This window comes from Aythya ferina (assembly GCF_964211825.1).
Source record: "Aythya ferina genome assembly, chromosome: 3".
Lineage (NCBI taxonomy): Eukaryota > Metazoa > Chordata > Aves > Anseriformes > Anatidae > Aythya > Aythya ferina.
In genome coordinates this window covers 75,580,782-75,593,472 of record NC_140298.1, presented here as the reverse complement: position 1 = coordinate 75,593,472, position 12,691 = coordinate 75,580,782, and the positions used below count along the sequence as shown (strand labels likewise).

The window sequence follows — 12,691 nt, the reverse complement described above, 5'->3', positions numbered from 1 at the left end:
TCAGTCCCCCCCAGGTGAGATGGAATTAACTCAAGCCCCTTATGTATTGTTTTAACAGCTATGACTATATGTAAACAGTGGCTCTACCTTTGTAATTCGGAAAGCACTTCAGACTTCCTGTAAGCACTTGAGGTATGCTAAGATCATCTCTAATAAATTGTGTTCTTCAGGCTACTTCGATGCAGGAATACGTAGCTTTTGAATTTTAAAATGGGGGCAGGTGTTTAGGTAGCAAAAGCCATCAATACAGAAGCACTCTATGCATGCAATGAATGAACATGAAGCTACAAAGAAAGAGCAACCTGTGAGATTCAAATGCAAGTTTTCACATCCCAGGAACATGCTCTCAGCACCAGCTTAGTACATGTATACACAGATCAAGAGATGCTAGCTGTCCACAGCATTTTAGATATATAAAAATTAGGTACCTAAAGGGTACCTTGGATTTTATCCTTAGCTGAAGCCTTGGAGTCTGAAACGAACAATGGATTGGTATTCAATTTGATTACTTTATGTCAGTTTATAAGTGAGGTCTTTTCTGTTTGAAGTTCTTTCTTTCCCTTTTTCTTTAAAAAAAAAAAAAAAAAAAGAAAGAAAATTCCACATTTTTAGGCTGTACAGTTCTATTTTCATCTCATGGTGGAGCTGAGCACCACGTTCTCAGACAATAATTATAGAGTAACCAAGGATTTGAAACAAACAGAAGCACATCCAAAAGCAAAGGTCAGGTACCATATTAATCTCTGATTTATGCCTTTGTGTCCTTGCTCACTGTGGTTCTGAAGGAAACTGGTAAAAGACCTATAAGAAACTTTATCAGAAAATTCTGTTTTCCCAACCCAAGATCTCTTAAAGGAAAATTTAAAGTAAAATTTAGGAAAGATCTGGGTGCAAAATAGCAGGTAGAAGTAGAGCACCATTTTCAGTCTTTTTCTGCAACCACAATGAGATAATGTTGGGAGGGGTGGCAGGGCTGTGAGATGTAGTTTTAACCAGAAATATTGATACTACTGAGTTCAGAGCTACTTGGCTAACAAAGTTGTTGAGTGCTTGGAGTTGTACAGTGAAAGCAGAACTGCAAATCCATTGCAATAAAGGTATATTTTTACAGTTAAACTTTTAAACTTTGGCTTTTAGCTGGGAGCAGCTTAATGTTCTGTGCCTAAAAGCATCACAAGTCCAGTACATTCACATGTTAGTTTTGGATGATAGAGCACAGATATCATGTGGAAAAGGTATGTGCTATAAAACTGTTTTCCTGCTGAAACAGTCCATTTACCACCAGTATAAAAACACTGCAAAATTTCTCACTTATAAATTTCAATCTGTTAATAAGTCTAAAAAATTAAGGTCTCTTATTTTCTCCCCATCACAAAAGACTTGGTACCTGTGAGCATTTATGGCCTCCCACATAGTGCTCTGGTAGGATGATGTCTTTCAGAAGATCCTTTCAGCAGAGTAGTCGTGTTTGCTCCTTCAGAAACCAGATTCTAGGAGCAGCTGGCTATTTTACACCTTTTACTTTCCATTTCATACCAATTAGACTAATGTGGTTTCAGGCTGAATAATCTCCCGAGCTCCTTCTGTTTCATTGCCAGGTGAAATAGGGTCTTGTTTGTCTACAACTTACCAAACATGTGATTCAACATCTTAATGTGTTAGCTCATATGCTAACCATTCTGACCATGTCTTGGGGTTTCTCTATACTTAGAAGCTCATTCAAATTATGTCATGAAGTGAGTTTAAAATGCAGCATATATTCTTGAGTCGCTCCATGTGTATTTGAGCAATCCAGGACAGCTGGGGGAAAAGGAGATTTTGCACTCCTCACTCCTGGAAAAACACCTGATGACATTTGAGCTTCTACCTCTTCCCTCTTTCAAGCCATTTTCTAGGCTTTCTTTCTAGGGGAAAGAGAACTGAGTTCTGTTGCAAACTTTATGTGGAAGAGGTCTAAATAGACAAAGCTGCCTGTATCGTATGATAGTTCTCATCTTCTATCCTTCCTATCTCTCAGGGGCTCATTTCAGCTAACAAATTCAGCTGAGACACTGGCAATGCCCTTAAACTGTCCTTTCATGGATGCAGCCAGACAGACCTCTGAAACACGCTTGTTGGTGGCTGCAGGAGATGGGATTTAATGACCTAGATTGCCTTACTAAGGCCATTATTCCTACATGCTATAAGTGAACATGCAAAAGAAGCAGTTCAGCTTTTGCTTTTCTATTGGAGGCTTTTATTAGCTATAAAATCAGACATTATTCAGTTGGATTTATGTTTTACTCTGTACTGACTAATATGATGTGGAACAGTGTTAAAAGTGTTATTAAATAGTCTGGGAATGCTTCAACGAATTCTCAAAAAATTCTCAAATGACTCCAATGGTAGAGGCATTTGTGAATATTTAGATTAGATCTAAGATTCAGATTCCTTGGATTTATAGTTTTCTTCTGTTTTTGCTTCTTATTCAGATAAACATGCTCAGTGTTTTCCAGTATCACTTGTTCAAATGTGGAAGAGATATATTCCTAATTAGCTTTGGTTTTGCAGAACTTTAAGTGCTACTCTATTATTTTACTGGCTCTAAAGCAAACTTCAGGCAAATAAGGTGTAAAATAACCTGAACACTACCTAGGGTTGCCCAGTGATTTAGACATAACGTAAAAAAGGAGTAGGTTTGTTTTAGAACAAGTAGCAATGAAGTATGTAATGATTTCCCAGGACAGACAATTTCCATTTTCTTAAAAATGTTTCTATTATTCACTGCTGCATTTCAAAGGAAAGAAGACTCAGTCTTTGGTGCCTGTATTTAAAATATACGGGTTAGATTTTTGGAGAAGTCTCTACCCTAGTTTTTTTTCACTGCGTGTACATTTTTTTTAAGGGAAGATACACTTTTGATAGCTGCAATTATATAACATAATACACCAAACTACTTGTGTAAGACTTCTTCATCACATCTACATTAATTTTACTTAATGACAAGTTTTACACTCAGACCTGATTACCGAATTCTAAAGGAAGTGCTTGTATTATTTCCAAGTCCAACAGAAATGAAAAGAAAACACATCTTCCTATATGAAAATATTTCCTTGAAGGAACAAATTAAGATTAGGTCAAAAATGTGATTATGTGTGGTTTAGCACAGCCCAATAACATGAAAGACAGTGAGGTTTTGTACAGTTTGGAAAACACTGAGCAATAAAACTAGTACAATATGAACAAAATGTCTTGTGAGACCGCATTAAAAAGCACAGAGAAGATACAGGAAGGAACTAGCTGTCAGTGTACTGAAGCCAATGGAAGCTGAAACATTGATCACATCATGCCTGTTATATTACCTCAAAAAGAGAAAATCCTTTGTGTACTTACCTGTACACTAGTAAGAGTGGTGTACTGATAAGCTTTGACAACCAGGTAATTGGCTTCTATATCTATTATCCCTAGGATCATGTACTTCCACCATCTCCTTTTCAAAATTGCCAGCAAGTTTTCTTCTCCTGTGGTTAAAAAAAATAAAAATAAAAGGGAGAGAGTGAAAAGAAGATTTATGTAAAAGAGTTAGGTTTATATGCACAAAGTACCTGCATGTCAAGAGAAATTATCTAGAAGATATCTTGCATTTACAATATGTGGCTGAAAAGCACTATATATTACTAGGTACGGCAAGGAGGTGAAAACTAACACACCCTACTTGTCTTACAGAAATGAAAACAGCCAGCTTGGCAAAGTAAGTTGTGAAGGCCAGGCTGCCACTTCATTTGAGATGTAAACAATGCCAGCAAAAACAAGGGCAACTCGGGCAGGCTGTAGAAGTGTTCTTAGTTTTACTTTTATACACACAAACATGTATATATACACTTATAAATTGCTAAAGAACAGAGCTGTTATTACCTACACTTATACTTTCCACACACACTGGTAAATGCTGCATTACACATGATGCTTCTTGCCACAAGTGGGGGATTACCAGTGTTTGTAACTATGATGGGATATGAGGGCAGGCCAGCAATAGCAAAACTTCTGGGCAGACTACAGATCCTGATCAAAGGATAGCTACTAAGATCCTAGGGGTCCAAAGTACCAGACTTGTTTGTAGGATGGCTGCGCTGAGATGGACAGACAGACTGCATGACAGGTTTCTCTGCTCCCTGGACCAGCTTCTGAAGGAGGCAGGTTTGCTCTGTGGTGCCTTGCATGGGAGCCCTGCCAATCACCCAAGACTTAATTTCCACCATGTAAAGATTGACAGTACAATACAGCCTGCAGATCAAACCCACAACTTTCAAAAGGTCAAAGCAGTCCTCATGCTAGGCTAGGGATTATTATTGCTCTCAGTGAAAAAGAAACCAGCTCATTAGTGAGGGTGGGCAAACCTGGTACTTATTTGCATGACAGTATGCTCCAGTCACAATGGGACCCCGCTGTGAAAGGGGCTGGGCAAACTGATTGTTAGTGAGCACGGTAAGATTTTATGTCTTTAAGAGTGTGCAGCCCTAACAGGGATCTAAGTGGGCTTGACCTGTGCTGTGAAAGAACCAGAAACAGAATTTGAACTGTCTTGAAAGTTTAAAAAGAAATCCACTATCTTGAGAATTGTTCCTTTTGCTGCAGCATTTCCAAGTGTCTGTGATCATCAAAACGAGCTGTGGAAAATACAGAAGAAAGGGAACATTACTGTCAGTTGGCACCAAAACTTGCTCAGGCTTCCCAATTCTCCCTCATCATTTTCCACCATTATGAGTGTGTTCGTTCTCGGGTTCAAACAGAACCTGGTGATATGCATACCATGAGACTGTAAGAAATGGTAGGCTCTCCAGAGCACAGGATTATCACAAATCTCATGAATGCAAACACAGAAAAATGGATAATTACTTCAGAAATTCATTCAAAATCTGAGCTGGTACATCTTGGCTCCACCAACTGACTTGAATGGATATTTACCTCAACAAAGCATCTGAATAATCTGATGCGTGTTCATTAACACTCACATATATACACACATCTAGTAGAATATAATTAGGCAACAACATAATTATTACAGTGATAATGACACAATGCACAACTGTAAATGCTAAAAAGCTTTATTTCCTGTCCTTCCTTCCTTCCTTCCTTCCTTCCTTCCTTCCTTCCTTCCTTCCTTCCTTCCTTCCTTCCTTCCTTCCTTCCTTCCTTCCTTCCTTCCTTCCTTCCTTCCTTCCTTCCTTCCTTCCTTCCTTCCTTCCTTTTTCTCTTTTTCTCTTTCTTTCTCTCTCTCAATAAGCTGAAACAAGACGGTGAGGAGGCTAATTATTTAAGACCCTAAGTAAGAATGAGTCAGTACATTCAAGTACACCACACTTTCCTGTTACCACCAACTCACAGGAGAACTTTCACTAAAAAGAAATTCCCACCCTTTGTTTCCACTGGCGTTCAGGAACAATACATTTCAGGCATGAATTATGACTAAATTTGTGTATTTGTTATGAGCAAGCAGAAAGAGGAAAGTTTTAGATCTTATTTTGCAGAACATTTAGGGACGTATTTTCAAAAGAAGCATTTGAGATTAGATGTCCTAACTCCTACTAAAATCAGTGTAAAACATGCAGATAAATCCTTCCCAGGTACTGAAACTCTCTCTAATTTTTGTGCTGCCCAGATAACACCTTTAAAATACCAACTGAAAAACACTAAGACAATTGAAAGGCATTTCAGAGCAAATTTTGAGAATGCTTAAAATACAAAGACATCAAACTACTGGGCAGTACAGAGCTCTCAGTGTCACAGTAGTCTTTATTCCAACAGCAAAAATCCCACTTAAGCCTGCTTTTGACAGTTAGCCCCCTACCTACAAAGCAGACAGAAGAAGCAGGCTCAAGCTTCTGAGCCTGGCATTAGGCTCCCTGGCCAAGGACTAAGGGCAAATCTCAGGGAAGCTGTGGTGCCTTTGGTTTGTCAGTGCTTTCTTTCTCCAGCTTCAGCTTCCAACCACAGGTCACTGTACTGTTCAGATGTAGCCAAATAAGTTAGCTATGAAAAGCAATGTATAGGCATAAGCTCTGGCTAAAAGGTAAAGTCAGAGTTTCCAGAGGTGGAAATTAATGGATCTACAGTTTTAACTGACATTCATAATTCTCCCTTTTGTTTTCTCAACCCTTGCTGGGCTAATGACAGAAATAAGAAAAATATATGGCAAGTGGTATTTTGATATAAATCTCTGAGATGTTCCCAACTTCAAAAGATCAGGTTGAGCTGAGAAGGCTCTGCAGAACAAAAAGCAATGACAAAATGAATTTATGCAGGCACCGTGCAGCTCTGATGAACATTGGTTTAGCTTCACAGCAAGTGTCTTTGTCTCACCCAGTGGAAAGCAGAGAGACATACAGGCATTCAGCATGACAGAGATAAAATAGAGAATTTGTTCCTGGAAAAAAATCTTGTGCACAAGCTGCATCTTTCTCTGTGGAACACGCTTTGTCTTTGCTTCCATTCACAGGTCTGGTTTCTGACATGGGTCCTTTTGTCCACATTAGCTCCTACCATGTTTAATACATTGTTAATTTGGGGGCTGTTACTTGTTTACTCTCCTCTATTTCTTTGGCATTGTCATCAAAATTCATAGAGGCAATGAATTGCTCTTAAAGTGGGAGGCTTTCTGTGAAGAGGGCAGGAGAAAGATGAACATCTGTAGTGGGTTTTAACCCAAAGCTATGGACAAGTCAAGGAAGAGGTGAGTGGAGTCCTGGTTTTGGGATGGGGCTGAAATCAAGCACCATATTGACATATCACTGTTCTGCAAGAGAGACCCAGCAGAAGGCAGTGATGCAAGACAGTCTGGAGAAGGTGCGGCAGCAGGAGAGGACCTGTGGACAATAATCACAGACAGATGGCATCTTCTGTGAATACAGTGACAACACAGAGAAGGGAAATGGGATAGCAGTTAGGTAGGTAAGCCTCTACTTGCAGAGACTCAAAAGAGAACTAGAGGGCATCAAGAGGTTCGTTCAAAAGTCTACAGCCGAACTGGTAATAAACATCACCTTTGCCTTACAACCAGAGGGAAAAAAAAAAAAAACACCACTCAATTACAAACAAAACAAAGAAAGGCATTTTTTTTTCCTCTCTCTCTTTTCCTTGATGACGAATCAAAGCAAATTCATTAATTGGGCATTATGAGTTGTACGACAGAAGGACCAAATGTAGATGCCTAAATCTGAACTAGCTGGTAAGGCATTTTAAAGCATTATTCACCTGACGTATTCCAGCTGGATTGTTTAGGATGAAACAACCAGTGTTTTGAAAACAAACATCTCTCCCACTGAATGTAAAGGCATGAGAGATTATGTCAAATTGTGTGTTTTTGTTATTATCTCAATAGGGCTGTGACTAAGGCTTCCAGCCAGTCCTATAAACAATAAAACAGACGGGTGCTGGTTAGCTTAAAGGCAACACTTACTGCAAGCCAACAGAACATATCAGTGTCGGTGAACATGCGTTTATGTGAGTGCATGGAGTAATGCCATCTAGATAGTGCCATTTTGTGATGGAGATCCCCTTTCAAAAAATGAAAACAAAGCCCTAACTTCTGTCAGTGCTTGAGCTTTTGAGAATTTGAGCCTTCATACTCAGCCTAATCCAAATGTACTGCAAAGTTAAAGGCAAACTGTGTATTAAGACTGTTTTTAGATTCAGAGGTCTAACATACTGTTAACACAGAGAAATACAAACCCTCTCTTTGTTCTTTTGAGAAGGACAGGTTTGGTTTTCTTTTTTTGTTTGTTTGTGTTTTTTACTAATTTTGCAGTGAACCACACTCCTGACAGTTATATATACAGAGGAGCTTTAGTGTTTGAAAAAAAAAAAAAAAAAAAAAAAGCTACAGCTTTGCCTCTGCTGGCTCAAATTAAAAATCAACAAATAAGCTGCTTTGTAGAAGAGATGATTTTACATCATATAATAAGGATTTACCCCTGGGGGTTTACAAAATTAAAAATAAATTAGAGAGAAAATTAAAAGAGGCTTTAGCTGTGCAGTGTCTACCAAAAATGCATATATACATGTGCAAAAACCTTTTCTCATTCACCCACACAGCCACAGAGGTACAATAAAAAAACAACAGCCATTAAGACAGCAAATTCCCAATTATTTGTATATGGGCTTGGGACACAAGTGGAATAACAGCACTGCCAGACCAGAAAATAAGCATATTGCTTCTCTTTCATCTGCTGCAGTCTGTCCCTTTTAATTCAGATGACAACTTGCTATTTAGATCAGATCATCAAAGGCACTATGCTCTCCTTCTGCGTTACAGCACAGAGCTCAGCAGAAGAGAATTAAATGTATGCAGGAGACTTGCAAGGGGGAAGGCAAAGTAAGTGTGCAGAGAGGGAGCTCTGCCTAGCATCCTGTTTCTCTGCTGCCCTACCAGGACTGCTGGAGTCAGGCAGTTGAGATGCAGAAGTCTCATGGAGGATGAAGATGAGATCAGAATGTACTTATCATCATTGCTTTGAAAAGCAATCTCAGTTAGAAAGCACAGTTATGGGATAATTGTTTCTTTTCCATTTTCACACACTACAGCAAGTCTTGCAGATAAGGAACTTGACCAGTACAAGCAATGCTTCTCTTCTTCTTCTTCACAGACCTTGTAGTCATCCAGCCCTGCTGCAGAACAAGGGAAGAGAGGCAGTCAAGTGGGGCAATGCCCTGCAGGGGTAATAGGGATCTGTTTTGCTTTACTACATTACCTAAACATCAGGAAGCACTTCTTCACTGTGCAGGTGATGGAGCAGTGGCACAGGTAACCCAGTGAGTGGTGTGTCCCTCCTTGGAGGTCTTCAAAAGCCACCCAGACATGGTCCTGGGCATCCTGCTCCGGGTGTCCATGCTCAAGCAGGGGGTTGGACCGGGTGACATCCAGAGGTCCCTCCCAACCTCAACCATCCCGTGAGGCTGTGGCAGGACCAAGAGGCTCCCATGCCTGAAAATTAAAATCCTGCTTGCCTCCTGCTTTGCCAAGATGCTGGTTCAGTGGGTGCAAAGCCTGTTGTAGATGCCTTTCAGCTCTCCATAAAGGTCAAAAGAAGTGTCCCTCTTCTGTGAGATTTTAAATCCTTGACCCAAAATAGTTTCTTATTTCATTATTACTATCTGTATTACTGATGTCTACTTTATGGTAGTACTGTTGCCTAAAGGCAAACCACTACTACTGCTTAATTATTCACGCAATAGAGAAAATGTCCTCTTACAAGGATGCTCCTCTGATCTTCCTTCACAAAGCACCTAAGTATACTCCATTTAGTACATTTGTTCTATACCATGTTTTCAGAAAACCTTTGGAGTGCCTAGATAATCTTAACTCTTTTTGCCTCCCCCAAACACCCAATCTTATCCAGGGCTCCTGTCTGCTTCCCCTCCTGCAGTGGGAGAGGTGCAGCTGCCCCGTGTTGTGGCTGCAGCCAGTTCGCAGCCCTCCAGCTGCTGGCCACTATTCCTGCTGCTTGCCCGGTGCTGCCACTCGTGGTGGTGGGGCTGCACAGAGAGCCAGACCAAAGAACAGCTGACAAACTGCCACCGAAGCTGTGGGTGTGCCCAGAGAGCTTTCGGGTTTTCCTGTCATACATACTGAAGGAAATCTGCAACAGATGGTGCTGCTGAGGTGGGACGTGATCACAGGATACCAGCTGGTTGCAGACCCAGCGCAGTGGGACAGCTATGCCATGGGAACATATCTTCACCTTCGTCTGGAGTAAATCTCATTTACCAAGCACAAACAGAACTAGCTCATCATAAGTGTTTAGACTTGCTGTTTCCCTTTAGACATTCTGCACATTAGGCTGGAGAGGTTTTGGCTACACCAGAAAGAGAGACAGAACTGGCACTTTTCCTTTTGCCTCAGCCCTGGATGTAAATCACAGGAACTGAAATCAGATCTAGGAACTTGAACATGCATTTTCACAAATTACGATTAATTTTTGATGCCTTGATTTTGATCCAGCCCAAGCTCTGTAGCTAGAGATGATAATCTTCAGATGTTTTCTTATTTCAGAAGATTACAAGCGTCATGGACTGAGTGCAGCCCCCAATCCCCATTCCCTTGCACCCCTTGGGGGGAGGAGGTGGAAGAGCATGGATGGGGGCAAGGTGTTTTTAGTTTGCTTCTAGTTTCTCACTGCTCTAGTCTGTTAAGTAATAGGCAATAAATTACATTTATCTCCCTATGATGAGTCTGTTTTGCCTGTGACGATAATTGTTGAGTGATCTCCCTGCCTTTATCTCAGCCCTCGAGCCCTTTTCATTGTATTTTCTCCCCCTTTCCTTTTGAGGAGGGGGAGTGGGAGAGCAGCTGTGGTGGAGCTCAGCTGCCCAGCTGGGTAAAACCACCACAGCAGTCTGTGACAAGAACCACGCCGAACCTGAGGAAAGCTCTGAAGAGCACATTGTTTCAAAAGAAATGGGCCTCCAAGCACTCAGCCCTTTAAAATGTCAAGATGTTTAATGACCTCTAAGATGCTTCTAGCACACAAACTTTTCACTTAAGTTGTTTAACCTCCTAGCCTAAACTTGGGTAAGAACCCTTCTTGACCCGGCAGCTTGCTTCCTGGGAGAGGCACTTGCACTGACTTAACGCAGGGGTACACAAGTGCTCTGACAAGCTGGAGCTTTTCCTCAAACCTGAGCTTTCGTGAGGTCATTATGTCCTCGTACATGACATTTTCAAAACTGATTTCTGATCTACAGTACTCTTCGATTTAAGTTAACTCTGAACTAACGTTCTGGTCTGCCAGATTTCAGGGTTAAACCTGTCTCTGTCTCACACAGAAATACTTCAAAACAATCCTATTTCTTTACCCTATAAGCTCAGAAGCCAGGCACTTTTTTCATTGTTTAGCCTATTTTATCTAGCGTGAAGCTACTTATAGCACTGTAAAGAAAGGATTTGAAAAGAAAAAAAAAATCTTGCTTTCAAATATACCAGAGTATTAGTGGCGGTAAAGAAATCTGTATACATCTCTGTATATTATTTATAAATGTGTAATTTGCATGAATAATTTACCCTCCTGGATGATTTTAGATGTATTAATCATATTCATAAGACTTACTCAAAGTCAAATAATCTTAAAAGAAATAATGTTCATTGTTTAAGGTAGAGGAATCAGTTATGATGGATAGGCTTTCTTTTTCTTCTCCTTTTATCAACTCATTACGAAAGGTTGGTCCAGCCATATACCCACTCTGTGACATTTGTCCTTCAGCAGAAAGATATGAATAATGGATTATCTACTTATTATTCATGATTCCTATAAAGTTTATTCCCCAAAGCATGAGATTTCCCTGAGATGGTCAGAAAAAAAAAGACAATGCCAATTGCCATTGTTATTAACCAGCCATAGATCAAGCAGATCCAACAGAACTTGAATTTTTAGCCTTGTCTTTAAGGGTGTAAGGAAACCAAGGAGTGTGTATCTTTCTCAGCTCCCCATCAATAACATTTGAAAACAGTAATCCAATTTAAATCTAATTTGACACAGACAGAGTGCAAAGCTATTAGTTCCTACAGTTTTACTGTGAAAAGGTAACTGAGCAGGAAAGAGAAAACCTAGCACCACTGCCATAAAGAAAAGGCTTGGAGGTGAATTCATTATTAGACACCAGAGAGCAGTCTCCATATCTTAGGCAGCAACTCACTCAGCCCTGAGACATCAACCCCTACGATATCAGGCGATGCTGGGGCTCCCAGAGCTGCTGCTTTGCAGCAGGTGCTGGCATGATGTATGGGCAAGGACTGTACAGAGCAGACAGTACACAAGAAAAAGAACTTGCTCTCGTGGACTAAGAAACCTGAAGACAGCTACTAAGAAATAAACCTTCCTGATGATGAATACCAGGACAGTACTATAACGAGGAAAAAGGCTGCTGGTGAGTAACTGAAAATGGGAGCATTGTCGTCTGTGGTATGTGCACTGAGGGCACATAGGCACTCTGGCACGGTGACAGTTCTTGTTAGTTTAGCAGTAGTGCTGAGGGACTTTAAAGCAGAATCAGATGGGACATGGATGTTAAAGACGCACCGTTGGCAGAATTAAAACTTTATCTGGAGTCAATAGTGTTAACTGAAAGTATGTAAAAGGCTATTTTTTGCACCATTTCATGTCATTGCCCTGGGCCAAGGGCAGAGCTGCAGACTTCAGAATAGATTAGGGCTGGCTATCTAAAGATGAATTTGACTTTACAGATGATCAATGATCTCTAGAGGTATTTTGGTATTCTTCTGTGTTAAAAAGGCTGCCAACATGCACCCAGTCCTCTTGGAGTATCTGTTTGCAGTAGCATCTGTTGATGGTTGGACCAGATGATCTTGAAGGTCTTTTCCAACCATGAAGATTCTATGATTCTAAGAGCTAGCAGAATTATTCCTATTCTGGGACTTTCTTCACTGCATTGGTGCTTTCTTCACTGAACTGTGCTAAGGTTTGCTAAACTTCCAAATTAAATATTAAGTATTATCCCTGGAGGAATACAGAAGCTTTGGGAATGTGTCACCATCATGGGTTATACATGTAGTAAGGGCCTCACATCAGGACCACCACAGATTATTCAAGAAACTCTGCAGATTACACATGAAACAGAAAATGTAGGAGCGTAAAGCAATTGCACAGCTGGATTCTTCCTATCTCCACGGGTTACCAGTCACAGAGGCTCAAGAAAAGCA

The 12,691-nt window shown here is 40.4% G+C and overlaps 1 protein-coding gene across 3 annotated transcripts in view; it reads right to left on the bottom strand.

The window, feature by feature from the left end:
* Nucleotides 1-12,691, bottom strand: part of SLC35F1 (solute carrier family 35 member F1) — a 248,474-nt gene that overhangs the window by 50,071 nt on the left and 185,712 nt on the right. For all 3 annotated transcript variants that reach the window (XM_084512332.1, XM_084512333.1, XM_084512331.1), the window contains one exon: nucleotides 3,373-3,500. In XM_084512332.1, coding sequence (XP_084368458.1) covers nucleotides 3,373-3,500 — 128 coding nt within the window. The remainder of the gene's footprint in view (nucleotides 1-3,372; nucleotides 3,501-12,691) is intronic.